At 37.0% G+C, this 20537-nt stretch overlaps 1 protein-coding gene across 2 annotated transcripts in view; it reads left to right on the top strand.

The window, feature by feature from the left end:
* The window catches only part of Ctnna3 (catenin alpha 3), a 1349586-nt gene that overhangs the window by 1228151 nt on the left and 100898 nt on the right, over nucleotides 1–20537 (top strand). For both annotated transcript variants that reach the window (XM_059281472.1, XM_059281473.1), the window contains exon 15: nucleotides 5537–5718. In XM_059281472.1, the coding sequence (XP_059137455.1) occupies nucleotides 5537–5718 (182 nt within the window). The remainder of the gene's footprint in view (nucleotides 1–5536; nucleotides 5719–20537) is intronic.

The following is a 20537-nucleotide window of genomic DNA, read 5'->3' as shown; positions in this document are numbered from 1 at the left end:
CTGTTTAAAATAGGCCTAGAAAGATGATAAAACTTAGCCCAAAAAAGATGAAGAGAAGAGAAAAAAAACAATAAATGGATGCACCACAAGGTGTTTATATGCAGCAAGTAGCATTTTGCTTAGCTGGAGGGTACAGAGTGTGAAAGTAAGAAAGAAGGAATGAGACAAAGGTTCCTACTAATTGCCCTGTGACACTCCAGTTTTACATCTATTTATATATGCAAAAGAAATGCAAGAATATGTGTAGCTGAAGAAGGAACCAAGATTACTCACTGCCCACAAAAGGTAAAAATGGAATATCTTCAAAAAGGCAGAGAAAAACAAAACAAATGATGCCCGCTTACACAGTGCAGTACCTGCCTCTTTAAACTGTGGAATACCGTCCAGTTTATCCAGTGGAATGCCATCCTGTTCCCACAGTAGAGCTCAGTCCTGTTTGCACAGTAGAGTACTATCCTTTTTATACCATAGAGCACCATCCAATTTACACCACAGAGCACCATCCTATCCTATTTACACAGTGGAGTAATCCTGTTTATACAGTGGAATGTCATCCAGTTTATAGTGAAGTACCATCCTGTTTACAAAATGGAGAGCTGTTTCTGTTTACACTGTGAAACACCTGCCTGTTTATGTAGGATAGAGGAATACTATCCAGTTTACACAGTGGAGTACTGTTCAGTTTACACAGTAGAGTACCATCCTGTTTACACAGTGAAATACTATCCTGTTTATACAGTGGAGTATTGTCCTGTATACACAGTGGAGTACCATCCATGCAAGTCAGCAAGCAGAACATAAATGTGTGCATCACTTAAGTTGCAGGTCAGATATGAGTTCTCGGCCTGCAACAGCAAATACAAGAGTTTGTGGATTATGATTGTTTATCTCTGGGTTCAGAAATCCAATTACTGCTTATCTTTCTAGGAGATCATTAGATAAAGACATTTAAAGGCTTAGAGTGTACTAATGATATGTTTTATTTGATTCTGTGGCTAGGAACATAGAGTTTTCTCAAACTGTAAAAATAATTCTAGAGAAATAGTTACCCCACAGAGAAGCACACCAATTGGTTATCTGATATCAAATGCGCAGTGCTGAAACACACATAAAAGTAACATTGTATAGACTGAGCAGGTTGTGTGTGTGTGTGTGTGTGTGTGTGTGTGTGTGTATGTATCAACAATTAATAAAAAAGAAGTTACTAATTTTGAAAGAGCACAGAGGGGTATATGCAATGTTTTGAAGGGAGAAAAGGGAAGGGGGATTGTTGTAATTATATTAAAATTTCAAAACATAAAATAAATAATTAAAAATAGTTTCAATGATATATTTATGGCCTAAATGTTTTCCTGTGTTATTTTCTTATTAAATAAATGGTAAGTATTGTAATTAAATTGTTTATTTCAATTGAAGTAAACATTCAAATGAAAGAAGAAATTAATGCCAGAAAGTAGAGATGGAAATACATAGGATGAGATGGACATACAATGAAATGTAGCAGATGATGTGAACACAATTTGTCCTTAGCAGAATAGAATAATAAAGAAAAGCCAGGGTTGCATTCCGTGAGATTTCTAGCCTGTATGGAACACTTACTTTGAGAAACATCAATCAAATGTGTAGATTTGTTTGGCTAGATTTGGTTTTCCTTACTCTGTGATTAAATATTTCTAGAAATGTAGGCACTCACAACACAGTCTAGGAAGGAAGGAAGCTGCTAAGATTGCAGAAAGAAAACAGATATATTCTGAGAAGTGTGTGTATTGGACAGTATCTCCAAGGACAATGTGGATGTTTTGGTGCATTTGGGAAGGTATTACTCATGTTTTTTCGGCATGGTAATAAAAGAAGAATTCCCCGCTACACTTAATGGTTTGAATCCTGGTTCAAAAATTGCCTGACACTAGATTCTTATTAAACTGCTGAGTCTCTTGGAGATACTAATTTTCCCTATGTGTAAATTGGGATAACCCTGATACTTATGGGGCTTTAATGAAGATGGGACCTCAGTTAAATAAAGGATGCCTAGAGAGAGTTTGGCACAAGTTGTTGATGGCTATTTCTTTTTATCATCTTTGGTTTTAAGTTCTCAAATCAATAGATACACAATGAGGCATCATTCATATGACAAGAACCCACAAAGCTATTCATATCAGAATTCTGTTTTATAGATACTGAGCCTAGACCTATAGATAACCTGGCTATATATGTCAGAGTTTCTACTTAACCTTATTTGTCTTAAGCTTCTTTCTTATTTCTTTTCTTACCTTGTACAAAATCAGAATGCATTTTTTTTTTTTAAATCTGGAATCCTCAGCATCAAGTATTCTCTTGGGTTTTACTTTTAAATTTTTCTAGTGATTGAAATTGATTGATGGCATTTAATAAATTATTCATAGATCCACTTAAACCCTTCAGTAAAAGGTGTTTGACAGTAATTTAATGTTTCATTATTGTTGCTGTCCTGTGCAAAGAAAAACTAGAATCCTCCAGAACTTTCAATTTTACAAACTCTTGCTCAACTTCTGACCAATCTTTTGTCAGAGCTGAAAGTCATTTGATTGTAACTCACCATGTGAGTTGAGTGTATATTGCATTGCAACCTCTGATTTTCCTATCTATGACAGTTCTATTAGCATGCTATCCAGTAATCTACTGGGCTTCCTCAAGAAAGGGTGGAAGTCATAATTACTGTCATTTTATTTTATTTATCTGAGGAAATTTATGCAAGGGGATTAAGGACTTCCTAGAGATCATATAGGAGATCAGTGACATTCTTAGGAATAATAATGATGATGATGATAATAATAAACCTAGAACAGCCAGCACCACAGACTCATTACCTCTCAGATGTAGGATATACAACAATGCCTCTGTTGAATCTATTCACAGTTATTAGTACTTGAGTGTATAAACATTTTATGAGAAGAGAAAAATAATGACCAGTATTCAAGATGGAGAAAACCTATTTCTATTTCGAAGCTCGTTTAACAGGTTGATAGCTTACAATTTACTTAACATACTTGTGCATTACTTTTGATTCTGGTAGTAGTGAGCTGTGTCTTCATTTATGTCCCTTACCATATGCCAACAGTCGTAAAAGCTGCTTGGCTCCTAACACTCTGTATAGGACACATTTCCTAAGAGAGAAAGCAAAGGAAAAAAAAAGAACTACTTTCAGTTGCTAAGAAGGAAAAATTGTATAGCTCAATAATTAAAAATCTAGCCTCTGGGCTGGAGAGATGGCTCCGCAACTAAAGAGCAGACACTGTTCCTGAAGAAGACCTGAGTTCAGTTCCCAACTGTCTGTCACAACAGCCCCACGGGGGACTTTCACCTCTGTCCCTCACAGCCACTGTCACCAATGTGCTCATACACACCCCCACACGAACATCCTCTGCACTCTCTCCACACACTCCCCCCCACACATAGACACACATACACAAACATATATGAATAATTAAAAATAAAATAAATCTTAAAAAAAATTCTAGCCTTGGGAAGCTTAACCTTTGTCTTCAAAGGAAATAGAATGAAAATGTACTGGGAATATGAATACACATTGATAAGTTTTCTTTTGAATAAGAAATAGGTCATTTAATGAATGCTTAATACATGTGAGGCTTATGCTAAGGAATTTAAGGAAACCACACCAGAAAGCCTTACTGTTGGTTCTACTTGCTGTGTTAGACGTCCAGCCAAGGCATCCTAATCCTGCAAGTCTTAATGACACCAGGTTGAGAGCCTAGGTTAGGTTACTAATAAGCTAATAATAAATGACAGAACATACATATGGATATTTTGATTTGTATTTTTGTTGGTATTTTCTACTTACCATTGTTTTAATTTTTTTAAAAGACATGGCATCTCTATGTAGCCCTGGCTGGCCTAGAACTCACTATGTAGACCAAGCTGGCCTCAAACTACCAGAGATCTTTCTGCCTCTGCCTCTTGAGTGCTGGGATTAAAGATGTATACAACCTCACCTAGCCTAATTTCTTTATTTAATTTAGCTAAGCTTTTTTTGTGATTATATACTATTGATCCTGTGAGTAATGTTTTTACTATTTGAGCCTAATATTCAGAAAATCACCGAGCTTTCTGATATTCCTTTCCCAGCTGTAGATGCTCATTCACCAGAATCCAGAAACACTTGCAAATATCATATACTCTATGTAAATAGTCTAATAAGAAACTTCAAGAGTCATGTTTTGTCCATTTTAAAACATCCCCCTTTTCCATCTACATACACTTACTACTAGAAAATATCTGGAATTCTAGTGTGTATTTATATGTATGTGTGTTTGTGTGTATGTGCAGATGTTCATGGTTGTATCTGTGTGTGTGTGTGTGTGTGTGTGTGTGTGTGTGTGCGCGCGCGCGCGCGCCTTCTCTGTGTACATGCATGTGTCTATATATGTTATATGTGAGTGTGTATTTGTATGTGAGTGTGTTTGTGTGTGTGTCTATCTGAGTGTGTATGTGTGTGTCTGAGTATGTGTGTATGAATGAGTGTGTGTGTGTGTGTGTGTGTGTGTGTGTGTGTGTGTATTGCTAGGACTGGACCTGGACCTAACTGACAATATAATTGAAAGGACAGCTTCATGAAATTTTATGGTCTTTAAAGTATCAAATCATTTTCACTTCAAGATTCTTTTTTTTTTCCCTATCTGATAAAACTGACAGATTCTAGGTGCCGAGGCTGAGAATTTGGTGGTGTTAGAATTTGCATGGTTTCCTACCAAAGACTCATTTCAGATGCAATGGGAAGATGCAATTTGCATGCTGTTAAGAATGTAACATAGCCACGCAGTGCTATCATGCCAAAGCAGATGATGTTTGCTGCTTGAGCAGCACCTCTAGACCTGGTATACTAATAAGGAAGGATGCCCTTCATAAATCCTGCCCTTTACTCTTATTCTTCCATGGGAACAGTGTATATGCTAATGTTGATCTGAATTTTTTGCACGTACAAAATATACGTATAATCTATAAGTTTATGTAAGCATATGCTGTAATTGTTTATGAATGTATATACAGTGTTTAAGAATATATATGTGTATACACACACACACACACACAAATACACACACATAGATAAGTAGACATAGTGTCATTTCAAGTAGAGTTTGTTTAATTTTGTCTTTTGATCTGTTCTATTAACATAATTAAAAGTATATGAAGAATATGCATTTTTAACAAATGTCATGCTTCAGATTCAATGGTAATCATTTTTAAATTTGGATATATTAGAAAAATAGTAGCAGGTTATTTTATAATAGAGGATTAAAACATCAGACATCAATGTCTACCTTTCTAACCTCAAATGTAACTGTATAGTTTGAGAGCAAATACTTAAAATTGTGTAGCTTTTTCCATTTGAATCCAATATGAAGCTTTAGATTGGATGACTTAGGCTCTAGGTACCTTGATTTTAAGTGAAATCTTTCTGTGTGTGTCCTGTAGTGACTGCTTCTTCCTAAGATGCTGCCTTTGCAGAGGAATGATTTTAAATTGAATTACCACATTTCAGGCTAAGATGACTCAACTGCCAGAGGCAGAGAGGGAAAAGATTGCCGAGCAAGTCGCTGATTTCAAAAAGGTGAAGAGCAAGCTGGATGCTGAGATCGAGATCTGGGACGATACGAGCAATGACATCATTGTTCTCGCCAAGAAGATGTGTATGATCATGATGGAGATGACGGACTTCACGAGGTAATTGTATGGGAAGTGATGTGTGACAGCGGGTGATGACTACATGTTTGTCACATGGCTGAAATTTCCAAGTTTCTCCAAGTGACAAGGGAAAAGTAAACATGGAATTAGAAAGTTACAGATGTACAAGTCCAGAACCTTGGTAAACACAGCACCATTTCTTATGAAGCCATTATGTCATACTCTCTTACCTTCACACTCTGTAGCAGGGATCACACTGTTTCATGCCAACACACTATCTGTCCAGAGAAATGGATAACTAGGGCATGTTCTCTCTGAAGCTTGTGAGTGGCTGATACCTATTACAACATCATCAGAATTTGTGGCCTGTGGCATTCCTGAAATTGCAAATCAGTGTATTTGAAACCCCAATTCATAATGATGGCATTGCATATATATTCCAGAAGAAATGTAGATGTTTAAAAATGTTTGGGGACTTTGTATGTAGTAGCACAGTCAGACTGACCCTGTTTTCTGTAGAGTCACCATGGCAGTAGGACCCTGTACATATATCCTGAAAACTGAAGAGACTTCAAGGTCCTCATCCCTTATCCCTGCCTGCTTGAGTGGCTGTGGGAGGCTCATATGAAAATGAGAATTTTTCAATGAGTGAAAAACTGACGCATGTCATCAACCTATTGTAGCTTGATACACAGGCCTCAGACCCTTGTTTTCTCCATTTTCTGGTAATAAGTGCTTGTTCTTTTACCCCCATTAACTGACCCTAGTTCAGTGTGATGGTAGGGAGGGAGAATAAAACTGTGTGAGAAATAATCCAGTTTGATGCTAAGAAGTTGTAGTGACCCAACTTTAAAAGGCTACCCCACACTCTGGAAGTCCAATTAGCGAGAAAGAGGAGGGTTTATATGAGCGAGAATTGTTGAGACCAAGGTTGGATAAAGCACAGGGACAAATAGCCAAATGAATGGAAACACATGAACTATGAACCAATGGCTGAGGGGCCCCCAACTGGATCAGGCCCTCTGAATGGGTGAGACAGTTGATTGGCTTGATCTGTTTGGGAGGCATCCAGGCAGTGGGACCAGGTTATGTGCTCATTGCATGAGTTGGCTGTTTGAAACTTGGGGCCCTATGCAGGGTTGCTTGGCTCAGCCTGAGAGGAGGGGACTAGACCTGCCTGGACTGAGCCTACCAGGTCGATCTCAGTCCTCAGGGGAGGCTTTGCCCTGGAGGAGGTGGGAATAGGGGGTGGGCTGGGGGAAAGGTGAGGGGGGCGGAAGGGGGGAGAACAAGGGAATCCGTGGCTGATATATAGAACTGAACTGTATTGCAAAAGAAAAAAAAAGAAAAAAAAAAGAATAAGAAACCCAGACTGAACAAAATGAAGAGAAAAAGGTAATTGTGGAAATTCTTGAAGAGGAGATGGCCACATGTGAACAGGCACAGGTTACTGAGCCCAAGGTCAAGGACCCCTGAGTCACTTGCCCAAGACACCTACCTTTGTGTAGGATGGCTTTAAGCATGTCTACTCAATGAGGGAGCCCTCTCAGTGGCACTGACCTATTTTGGGAGCACTTTGATGAAGATGTTGGTCTCTGTGGTGTTGTGAGTATGTTTTTATGAAAATTTCCCTTAATCCTTCATGGGCTGAAGCCTCCTTACTGGAATATTCCAGGGAGTAGACTCCTGTCAACGTCACTTTATGCAACCAATGAGAACAGTTCTGTCTGGGGTTTGGGTCTTCCCAGGCCAAAAATTTGCCTAGCTGCTGAGTCTGGATTGAAAGGTGGACTGTGAGTCCTATGTATGTGGAAACTAAATCCTGACAGTGAAGAGATCCTTACCCTGATTCCAGAATATTTCTCCTTGGAAGGGGCTTTCCAGTATGTGAGTAAGTTTTCAATAAAGGCAAAATCTTCAAGAGAACGTTTCTTGCAGTTGCCTAGCTACCTACACTCATCCTTTAGGAAAATGGAGGTCATTAAGGGAAACAGAATGTTGAAAAACAGGTTGTAAATGTCTTCACATAATTAACCAAAGAGCAGTAAGATGTGCAATGCTTCTCTTACCAGTTGCTAAGGAATACAAAACTGAAACAAAACTTACTTAGTCTTCATGTTGCTACTAGAACCACAGAACAGAAAACTACACTGTGACAGACATGTTACATGTATGAAACTATTATATCACAATGCACTCACGCAAAACAACTTTATGATGGAATAATGAATAAGTGCAATTTTAAATCATAATTAAGTGGTAACACAGAATGCTTTTCAGTGGTAAGATTGAGAATCAGTTTCCAAGTATTAGATCCAAGAAGTAAAAATTTGAATGACCTAAAAATTCTGTTTCAATCGAAGGTTCTAAATAATACTAAAATGAAAATATAACATGGTAGACATTGTAACAAGGACTAGCTACCATGTGTGATTCTTTTATAATAAATGACAAAATAGATATGCACATAAATCACTGCTTTTAAACGACTTGATTAGTAAATATTTGAAGATAATTCATGCAAAAGTAAGTGATGTAATTGTACAGTTGTTCAAAATCTTTTAAAAAGTCAACATAGAAAGCATGGTGTGAAAAGAATATGTCAGTAGATGCCTTCATTTGGAATGTAGTATATGCTGAAAGCCTTTGTCATCTATGAGCCCTGTTTCTGGATCTGTAGTTCACTTCAGGTACTATGTTTGCAAGGAATAATCTGAAACAAGCCTTTTTAAAAATTAATTTAACAAGTATTATTGGTTGATTTTGTTTTTATTTAATGTTTAATTAAATTTGGTCTTAGACAACTTTACATGCATACAGAGTGCATGTTGACTGCTCTCACCCCTCACATCTCTCTCTCCCTTGTGTTTTCCCCTCCTCCCCATAAGTTTCTCTCTGACACTCACATCTGCTCCATATGCTTTGTTAACTGAGATTAACTAGGACTTTCTCTGTGGGTTTAGAGTGATCCGTTGGAGTCTCATGGATTGAGCAGTGGGTATGTAGCTAAAGACAGTGACTCCCTTCTTTCAGCAAGGGGCAATGAAGATACTGAGTGTGATAGTCACCATATAGTCACTCTCCACAGTGCCATCTATGTAAAAATAGGATGAGCTGCTGGATAAAGAAGAGTACACCAAATATAAAATCAATTCTTTAAAAGGATTTTAATGGGATGTAAACTATTCAATGAAACAGAAAAGTACTCTGACCTACATTTTGTGAGACGGTATCTGTGACTATTCTATCCCTATTCATGCTTTGTCTTGTTTAGTATGAAAATCATCCTTTAAAACAGAATTTGGTTCCATTTTGTATTCCACTGAAAGAAAATCCACTTTTCAGAGCTAAAAGGGAGTGAAGATGCCACTCCAAATGTCATTGGAAAGTAAGAAAATTGAACTTACATTATACATAGCATTTCATTATGAATGTTCTTTAGTTATCAGTTTCTATTTTTCCCATTTAAACTCTTGACAGTTTTTTTCTAGTCATAGCCTGTAGCTTGATAATACCCTCTCTTTGCTTTTCATCCACAGAATAATTGAGTTTTGGTCTATGCTTCAGTGTCTGCAGGCAGACATTCTAACAATCTCTTTATCTCAGTGTCTCTCTGTCTTCCTCCATCTCTTACCACGTGCATCTTTAACTCTTTCTCCCCATATCTTCACTTCCCCCAGTCATTGATCACACACATATATACAATATAGGCATGTATGTAGTTTTCCATAGGAACCAACATTAGTCCATAGTTTTAAGCAATAATATATTTTGAAGTTTCCTCGTGGATGACTTAATCATAATTTAAGCTTTCTAAATTTTGCTGATGCTGTATGACAATTATGGAATCATTTTTGAAAAATAATTTCTAATTTAGTTTGGATTGGCCCCTAAGCTAGCAACAGTTAACTAAATTTCAATTATTTCATATAAACTTTCCACACATTAAGAGGGGATTAGCTTCCTGTCATCAAAATAACTCTTTTAGACACCCAGAATTTCACCTTTATAAGATGTACAAAAGAATGTACATTTAAAAATGACCTTGTATCATATTGTCTTAGCCATTGTTCTATTGCTATGAAGAGACATCATGATCATGGCAACTCTTGTAAAAGAAAGCATATATTTGGGGCTGACTTACAGTTTCAGGGGTTCAATCCATTATTGTCATGGCAGGAAGCATGGCAGCATGCAGGCAGACATGGTGCTGGAGAGGTAGCTGAGAGTTCTGTATCTGGATCTTCAGGCAGTAGGATGAAAATGACTCTGGGCTTGGCATAGGCTTTATAAATCTCAGAGCCCACCCCTATTGACACACTTCCTCCAACAAGGCCACTCCCTGGTGACCAAGCATTCAAATCTATGAGCCTATGGGGGCCATTCTGATTCAAACTTAGCACAAATGTATTCATTAGATTTCAGTAAATCTGTTGCTTATCCTTTGACATGACCATGTGTCTATATAGCAGGGATTGAGATGCTGAAAATACTCCATGGAGAAGGTATTGATGAAATGACACTAGATAAACACAGAAGAAAGCAGGGCCCAAACAGAACAAGTGCTGCAATGCTGAGTGCAGGTCTGGTCCATTGTACTTCATAGCTTTGATGATTAGAAACACAAAATCAAGGGGATCAAAATTAAAAACTTCCATGGACTTTAAATTTTGAGGGAACAGGAAATGTAGGACAGGTGACCAGCAATGCTCCCCTATTTGGGAAATACCACTAACCCCAAAGAAATGACAGAAAAATCTAACACATACCAAACGTATTATCCTCACCACTGCCCAAAATGTCAGTCATTAGAAAATGAGAAGTTCATTATATTGAGGGAAAAGAATGTCCTTGGCCTTGGCACCCTATCCAAGAATGTGAAAATTCCTGCTCAGGAGATGCCAGGAGAATGCAAGATGGCATAGAGGTGAGAATCCAGCTCATCAGATATCCCATTCCTCTATGAAACAAACACAAAATTAAAAAATAATACTGATGTACAACAATCCTAAAAAAATCAAAATTTAGAATCCTATCTTCCTACCTCCTTCTATTGATAGGGATAGATGTGGATGTAGATCTTATAAACACATATTAAAAATCAAAATAAAGAGGCATGAGCCAGAAAGAGGTGGTGGGATGAAGGCTACAATGATTTAATAAAAGTTAGGGGAAAGTGGTTAAAAGACAAAAAAAATATATTTGGTGACAAGTTATCAAGCATCCAAAGAGAAAAAGAATCAAAGAAAAAATTTATAAGGCTCATTAAAAAAGGAAAAATAAGACATTTAACCAAACTGCTGTGTCCAACTGGATAAAATGTCTGTGAGCTAATGATAATGAAGTAAAAGATGAGAGGGAAAGAAGCTGAAATGACATAAAAGCAAAGATGATCCCAGCACACATACAATTAAAGTTTTGAAGACTAAGAATAGAATAATGTTTAGGGATAAATCAACATTTTCAATGTATAAAATGAAACCTCAATTTGCATATCAGAAGTCTTACCCATACCTAGGGAACTTGGGCTGGAACAATCCTTACTAAACACAGGTTTTATAAAATGTATCACACACATGATAGCATTCTGTAAATGTACATGTATGTGAGACAACACAAGGAAGCAACTTGAATACTACTAACTCAGAGAAAGAAACCCCTCTTGCTGCCAAGGCAAATAGCAACATTGTGTCTTTTCTGATCCTTGTGAACACTATGATGTCTCAAATAATCTGCATTTATTTTTGTGTATTGCTTACTTGAATTGTTCTGCAGATTCTGACTTAGGCCACTTCTGTATCTTTTCATCTTCCACTTCACCTGCCCTACATTCTAATTTGTCATAGTTCAGTATGAGTGTTTGCTTTGTTGTTTCTATTTGAGGCCCTTGATAGTATTATTTTTATAGGTAATTATTTCTTGTGTATATCTTAGTCATAACTCAGCTCCCCGTTGTGTAGTCTATAATATCTGCCTTGCCCTCTCTTATTCCTCATTAACCCCTGTTCTATATCCCCTTTGGATTAAATGATGCTATCATTGTATCATTGCATAACGTTTACATTCTCTGAGTAAGTATAACTGAAGCATTCTTACTTAGTCTGTAGGTCAATTCTGAAAGGCTTTGTATAATGTTGATATAATTAGTCTAGGCAGGAAGCACACATGAGTACATACACTTACAGCAGAAAGCTGAATTAGATTTGTGTCTAGTCTAATGTGTCTATACAATTCTATGGAAAATAGTACGAAATGGAAAGAAGTCTTAACTGAGGTACAGTGAAATATCAGGCAGATGTTTGGCAATGAAAGGCCTCAATTCCTCTCACCAAGTATCACTCAAACATTCAGAGTGGCTATACCCATTTATGTGGCCTACAACTATGGGGAAAACATCCCAAGAAACAGAAGTTGGTGCTTTTTGATTACTTATTTCGTGATGGAGATTCAAAGGCTGTCCTGGAACTCACTGTGTAAATGACGGTGACCCTGAACTCTTGCTCCCCCTATCCCCCCCCCCCCCACCAAACAAGTTAGGTCAGAGGCATGTGTGTCATGCCTGTTGGCAAGCAGATGTGAAGATATTGATGAACAGACAGAATTCCATAATGAAAGAGAATTTAAGAGACCACAAAGTACAACCAGCAAAGAAAGATGCGGGGCCAGGTCAAAGAAATTTCGTGGTGTAACCAGTGAAAAGTTCCACTTAGAGTCTCCAAATAAGACCATGATTGCTAGTGCCAGTGACGGTCACCTTATTTTTGTCTTTTGTGCGAATAGCATCATTACATGGCAAGATGGAGAAGATGACTTCCTAAAAGCCATGTACTGAGGAATGACAGATGCTTTCAAAAGACTCAAAGCAATGACTTACAGAAAAGTGGCCAGGACAGATTTTTGAGATATCTGAATGCTTTAATGAGTATATTTTAGGTTTTAAGAAAAGAAAAAAAAAGAATGAGGAGGAATAGAATGAGACTGTGAACAGAGGAAGAAGAGCTAAAGCCATCCATGAGTCAGAAAGACAGCATAAACAGTAAGGTAAGAAGTCCCCAGGAATGAGGATGATAATGATGAAGATGATGATGATGATGATGACGACAAGGTTGTGTGAGCATGAATCTACATGAATTTGTAGGGCTATGTCTTCTAGTATTGACTTTAGTAAGTGAACTGAGCATCATGTTCGTATAATGTATAGGTGAGTTGAGTCAACTATCCTCTTTGTATTGTAAGATCCCTGTCTATTCTTTTTTTGTGGTTGCCTCAGTTTTTAATTACACTTATACTCAGATTTTGAAAGGATAGATACATCATAGATTTATATACATTCAGTGTACATTAACATTTATTAGCTGAATATGTAAAATTATTATAAAACAAAGAACTTACAAAAGTAAAGCAACCAGTAAAGTAACAAGGGATTAAGAAAAATAAAACCGAAACATTTCCAAAACTTTGTGAGGTTAAGCATAAATTTAATGTTTTGCTTGTTTCACTTGCTTGTTAAATTACCTTTAAAGCTAAAATTCAAGGTTGTAATTTCAGCTCACCCATGGTACTAAGAAGAAACACAGTCAAGGTATCAGTTACTTTTTGTCAGTGTGGACCACATACATGTCATTGACTTCTTAAGGGAGCTGATCTGATTGCGTCCACAGTTTCAAGGGAATACAATGGTGGGGATGCCCCATTGTAGTCTGGGTGGTAGAAGCTTGCCACTTCTGCTGTGGCTAAATCTGACCAGATCAAAACCAGACAATGTGAGCAAGAATCAGAATCAGAATCACCTTCAAAGCTCACACAGAGGGATCTGCTAACTAAGCTACAGTCCCAAACATTCTGTACCCTGCTACACCAGTTGGGAACCAAGTTATCCCATGACCTTTTCCATGGACCATCTTGAAGAAGGATCATGTAGGGAGTCTGCTCAGCCTGGGGTCTTAGTCAATTAAAGATGTTAACCTTGAGTTTCTGGTCTGTTAAACTAATAGATTCCAAATAACATTATTGGAAATGCTATCTAGGAAAAAATTAATTAAAATAGAAGAAGCAAGGATGACTAAAGAAGTTAGAGAAAAAAACCCTTTTGTTATTTGTGGATAGCCCCTGGGAAGACAACAGTGCCAAGAGAGGGACTATTTTAAGTGACAGACTATACTAAACAGGGAGCATGGCAAGGCTGGAAGTAAGAGTTGTAATGTATTATGATTTGTGCATTTAGGATCAGCTTAAAATACCTACATTATGTTTTGTTACACAGAGAATTGTACATTTTTTTAATTTCCAAGAAATCTCCATACTAAGAAGATTGAAAGCAATACATCATCAACACCAATTGAGGAAATTGAGAAGGTAGAAGTTAAAACAGAATATGAAAAAGTAGAAAAGAGATTATGAAAAGAAAATTTAAAATACAATCTCACTATGTTATGTTCACATACCAGAATTTCTAATAAGGATATAGAGTAATCTTTTTGAAATATTAAACTGATATAGTAAGTAAAAAGGCAAAAAAAAAGTCTTTTCTGTAACACAAGCATACAACAATCTGTTTTTCTAGAAACAAAGGACAATTAGAGGGAAGATCTCTTTCTCTCTGAAAAATAATTTTTAAAAGTCATCAATAAGCAGGATGGCTTTAAGGAACAATGCATGATGGCTTCCATTTGCTGGATGACACTGATATGTGGAACACATGGAGAAGGCTGTTATGTCCAAATGGCATGATGATTTTTTTTAAAAAACTCTTCTTTAAATTTTATTTTGAGGTTGTATTTTAATTACAGCATTTCTTCATCCCTTCCCTGCCTCCAAACCTTCCATATACACCTCCCTGTTCTCCTTCAAATTCATGACCCCTTTTTAATCACTTGTTATTACATGCATATATGTACTTCTATATACATATATATTCCCCAATGTAACCTATAGGATCCATATGATTTATGTTTTGAGGGATGACAACTTGGTACTGAACAATAAATGGGTGTGCTCTTCTCCACTCCTAATTTATTCAGTTGCCTTTATTTCTTTGTGAGGGCTGAGACCTGGTGGGCTTTCGTCACGCCTGTTTATTTGCATGTGTTTATTGGGGTCCCTCTGGTTCAGCTCATGTTTCAGCAGTCATGTCAACGAGATTTTATGTGTGTAGCTTCTGATGCTACTAACAGACACAATCTCACAGCAAACTCCCTGGTCCTCTGGCTCTTACACTCTTCCCACCTCCTCTTCTGCAATGCACCCTGAGCCGTAGGTGTGGGAGTGTTTTGTAGCTGTATATATTGGGACTGGGCTCCACAGCTGTGCATGTTGATTGGTTGTGGTATTATGTAGTAGTGGCTCTAATAGAGAAAGACCTAAAAATGTAAAAGACAGGTAATCAACTCTGAATCTATACGAGTTTGTTTTCACTATTTTAACTATTTTATTTTTAACTATTTAACTACTTTTTTTTTGTGGACCTAACTGCATTTATTGAGACCAGAGTGAACAGATTGTCTCTATACTTACTCTGAAAAAAATAGAGTGGTGTGTTACTCTTGTCTGCAATTCTGGGCTAGTAAGCAGTTTGCATAATAACAGGTGCTGCTAGAAAGCATAATGAAGATTATTGATAGGTTTTTCTGACTAGGAAACATAGGAAATTGTTTTGGGAAGTAGAAGAAAGAGCAGGGTCAGAGCATGTTATACAAGAGAGGCAACTTTAGACTCTCTAGGTTCACACCCTGTGAGTGGACAACCTTTACAAAAAAAGCAATGTCTTACTGAAATACTTTTAATCTAGTTTGAAGGCATTCTGATACATCAGTAACTTCAAGGATGTTGTGAATACAAGCTAGGGTGTTGTAAGAGAAATCACAAGTACACTGAGTGAGAACACATTGGAAAATAAACCCATTTCTAGTTTTATAAAAGCTGAACACAGAAGGATTCTTCTCACAGTCTATAGGTGTCATTGGCAAAGGCAGCTACAAACAGGTGTATTGAGTGTCCACACTGCAACAGAGGAAGAAGTGCAAGATGAATTTTAGACTCTTAAAATCTCTCCAACTTAAACTGAGTCTAGAGACAACTAAATTTCGCTTCACATAATCTGGAATAAGCCTGTAACTGTTTTGCAAGGAATGCAACATGTTTTTCTGCAGTTAAATTTAGCATGTGCACACACACACACACACACACACACACACACACACACACACACTCACATTTTTATCCACATCACATTTTTCATCATAATTATTTTCACTGTTTATAGTTAGACATGTGAGGGTGGAGGCCATAGTTAGTAATGTGATATTTAGCAGCAAATAGTCTCTCATTTGACACATATTATATCCTGCACAAATATTAATTGGCTACATATAATAGGTAAAAATAGTTTTATATATTTAGGTGGTATGCTTTTTTAAAAATTTTCCTGAAATGCTATTTTCAATAGAGAACAATAGGTAACCAATGAATATACAGATAATTTCTTGATACACTTTTTATTTATTTACTTATTTTACATCCCGACCCCAGTTTCCCCTCCCTCCTCTCCTCCTATTTCTTTCTTCCACCTCCCCTCCACTACCTCAATCCACTCCTCTTTTCTGTTCAGAAGGGGGTAGTCCTCCCATAGGTATCAACAAAGCATGGCATAACAAGTTGCAGCAGGACTAAGCACCTCTCCTTGTACTAAGATCAAGCAAGGCAACCCAGTATGAATAACGTGTTCATAAGAGTCAGCCAAAGCATTAGGGATAGCCCCTGCTCCTGTCGTTTGAAGTTCCGTATAATTTAATGACTGCATTCTGCCATTCGGTGTTGAAAAGCTACATGGCAGTAATAAAAACAAAATTTAAATTGCAAATGAAAATTAAGAAAAAAATAAGAATCCAGAAATGATAATCTCAGTAGGTAAAGATGGTTTCTGTCTAGCCTGAAGACCTGAGTTCAATTCTCACAGTAGTAGGGAGGGTAAATCAGTGTTCAGGCCATAGAAGTGAGGGTTAGATGACTGTCTTATGAAGATATGGATGAGGAGAACATTGACTGTAACCTGAGTTAGAAAAAAAACCTTTGAAAGACTGCCCCCAGGGACCTACTTTTACCAGAGAGGTCACAAAATTCCAATAGCTTCCCTAGATACCAACCACAACCAGGGAGTAAGTATTAAAAGTAGGAGGCTTTGTGGGAGATCCCAGGTTCAAACCATAACATCCATAGTTTACCCAAGACATGGAGAAAGAGTGGAATTAGCTGTTCATGTTACTTTCCCTTCCGAATCAGGAAGCCCATTAGGAATTATGAGGGTTGTAGAAATGTTCTTATTATGATCTTTAAATATTAAAATATTTAATTGTATTAGGATGTATATCAATAAAACAGACACTGCTTATGTTACGATGATTTTTAAATTCAATAATCTAGCTGTTAATAGATATCAATTTCCTGATGATTGACTCTGCTTCCTGGATGAACGTGGATAATCACAGGGTTATTCAAAGGCCTCTGAAGTATTGCAGTTTAAAAGATGTTGAGTAGATTTTTTAATGTGTGCTACATCCTATGGATAGCTTGCATGGCAATGATATGATTTTTATTCAGTTTTATTTAGTTATCCAAGATGAATGTTACATGTTACATTTTCCAAAAGGGTTGGAGGCACCGTCTTCTGTTCTATTAACTATTATAGCCAGATATTACTATGATTTTTTTATAAACATGATACCCTGAGACTCCTGAGCAATAAAGTCTCTGAGCCTAACTATCTGCAAATGAGTTAGGAGCATAGTGTCTGCAGATCAGTAAAATGATTCAGATAGAAAAAAAAATCAATTTACATTCTGTGTGACCCCAAAACAATGAACTGCATGCTCCTTCAGTAGATATTTCTGATAAATTTCAAAATAATTAGATAGTGAAGGTTGCTGTTTTAAATCCATATAAAATCTCTTTTTCTCTTCTCTGTGTTCTTCCAGATAAAGAATACCATTTTAAAACAAACCTACATTAAAGAAAAAAAGAACAGAAAAACCTCCAAACAATTGTGTTGTTAATATGCTTTTAGATGCACCCCAAATAACACCTTGACACTCCTTAAGGTCGGCCTCCCACAAAATATCTGATTAGAAGGGCAGATTGAAGCATCCCAGGGGTGCCAATTTGCCAGCTGGTGACCATGTGTTTGAGTGGTGTTTCACAATGAGTGTTGGCTGACCTCAACTAAAGAGCCCAGATAGTATCTGGGTACCGGAGGCAATTGCAACTCATGAGTGAAAACACAATCTCTCAGATTTGTAATGGAATACCAAGAAATGTCAAGGTGAGTCACATCACATAAATGTCACCTCCCCTGACAGTGTACAGGACATCTGCCCATGCTGCTTTTTTTCCCCATTTCCTCCTGTATAATGAAGCAACTCTACAATGCCAGGGGACTACTCTCCTTAAAGTGCACAAATAGGCACACATTACACTTTTCAGTTCTGGATCATTTTCTATAGCCAAGGACAGAGACTACATTGCAATCAGTCTTGATAAGAGCAAAACGCACTATTTGTAAAAGAGGCGTGCATATCTCACAGCACTCTTTAATGACTGTATCGTCAGTGATTGCTCACTTCAGGTTCAATATTTGTCAATGATTTTAAATTTAAAATACCTTCACATTATTGGTTGTCATTCAGATTTCTTATTCCACCAATAAAATTTTACAACAGCTAAAAACACTTCAGAAAAACATTGAACTGTAATCCCATGGGATCAGCTGTCTCTTTTCTCTATTTTCCCCTAGACATTATTTTCTTAGTTCGGTCATGGTTTCTCTCTTCAGTTATCCTGGAGTCATTTTTATCTACTGGTTATGTGGGTTTCGACTTCTCATTTTCTGTTTTCCATGGAGATCACTTGTCATCACAGGTTCTGCTGTCCTTCACTCTCTCTGTCATCTCTGTCCTTGCAGGATTGGGCTGTTTTTGTCATTCATTTTGTTCTACTGATCCTGTCATCCAACAGCCCTGTTCACTCTATTCACGTCATTATGGCTCCAATTTCTGCTTCTAATATTTGTCTTTTCCTTATGAGTCTCTGTATCAACATATCATAGGGCCTTTCATCATTTTTTTGTCTCCTTTTGAAATTTTAGAACAAAATGGCTGACATCTGTCACCTCTTGCTGTTTGTCTTTAAATCTGTATTATGTCTCCATATGGTCCCACTTGTCACCACTTTCTTTGCTCATCCTTGATAAATAACTACTAGGTTGTCTATGCACATGGGACATGGGGCATAAAAAGTTGATCTGTCATGAATTTTGCCTTCACACAGCTCTCCAATAGAGAGAGGCATAAATCAGTCAGTGTGTGTTGTTACAGAGAGCACACAGGAAATAATAAGCCACGATTTTTCTAGAAGACCAAGGGAATGGTCACCTCTATGAAAGAGTGTGGTATCAAGGAAAAAGTACTTTATTTTGCCAAATTAAATTCTATAGCTGTTCTTACCACAGGCAAGAAAAAGGAGTAACTGTGTGAGATTATTCCTCTGTAGTAACCATGTTACTGTGTGTATCTTCTTCATCAGGTGTGATGACATAAGTATATACAGATCTTACTAAAACAGGAAAAATCTAGATACCTCCTTAGCTGAGCACATGAGTCTCATAAAATGTGGAAGGTAAAAATATCCTCTATGATATGTTGTCAGGTAACTCTTGAGGCAGCAATAGTATGAGGTTGAGAGGGTTCTCCAGATACAGAAAGTGTAGTGGGAAAGAAATAAAACATTCAGATACCATAAATATCTTGTGTTGTGTGGAGACAGAGAAGTGAGCTGACATTTCTTGAGTGAAAATGGAGTGCTGGAAGTTTGGAAAAGGAGGTTGATGCTATGGAAGGGCTCTGTCATTGGAGGTATTAACTTACCACCTTGGTAGCATGGTCACAGTTGGCAACCGTAACATTAAATTGGATCAGGAAATGAATGTAATCCCACATTAGCTTTTTTATCTGTATTCTTTCATTTCTTTAGAGGCTATATTTTAAAGGCTGTAAAAGTGAATTTAGGTCTCAGCTGGGGAGTATTTTTTACTAGAATTGAATCAAGATGACAATCCAAAAGGAAGAGATAACACAGATTAAAAAAAAACTACGTAGATGAATAAATGGGAAGACACAATGGATGGTTGAATCTACTGATGAAAGAGAGGCTGATTCAAAAATCCACACTTAGTGGCTGATGCTCTGGTCCAGCCACACCAAGAACAGACGACGTGGCTCAGGGAAAGAAGCTTCATTTCCTTCTCCCTTGAAATTCTTCTTTGAGTTTTACAATTTAGAGTTTTTGAAAGTGCACTAAAATTCTATGCACTCATCCATCCATTACTTGATTTAGTCTTCATGAATATCTTCTGAAACTGACTTAACAGGTAGCTTTATGCACAAATTTTAGATAAGAGCTCAGAAAAAAAGACTTTTCTATGATGTGATCCTAGTGATTGTGGATTATTTAAACATTCAGTTTTTCTTTTTAAATTAGATAGTCTAGTTCTAATATGACCGTCAAAATGTCAAAAAGAATGGAACACTTTCAGGTATAAGTTTTATAAACAAATATTTTATATGCACATACTTTTTGTATATTATTTTTATAATGAGGTTTTAGGCATTTGATTGTATTTAGATCATAGGATTAGTTAAAATGATCACCTCACATCTATTGCAAATTTGTCTTATATTCTTATGCAGTTACATTGCACTTATACACACATGCACCCCTAGACTGGTAGATGCCCAGAGACATACAGAAGCCCTCTGGGTCTCTGTGCCTTTTGCTCTACCCATACTGTGTTCTATTTCTTTAAAAAAAAT

This window comes from Peromyscus eremicus, chromosome 16_21 (assembly GCF_949786415.1).
Source record: "Peromyscus eremicus chromosome 16_21, PerEre_H2_v1, whole genome shotgun sequence".
Classification (NCBI taxonomy): Eukaryota; Metazoa; Chordata; class Mammalia; order Rodentia; family Cricetidae; genus Peromyscus; species Peromyscus eremicus.
The sequence above is the reverse complement of the archived record's forward strand: the minus strand, read 5'-3'. Positions and strand labels throughout refer to the sequence as shown.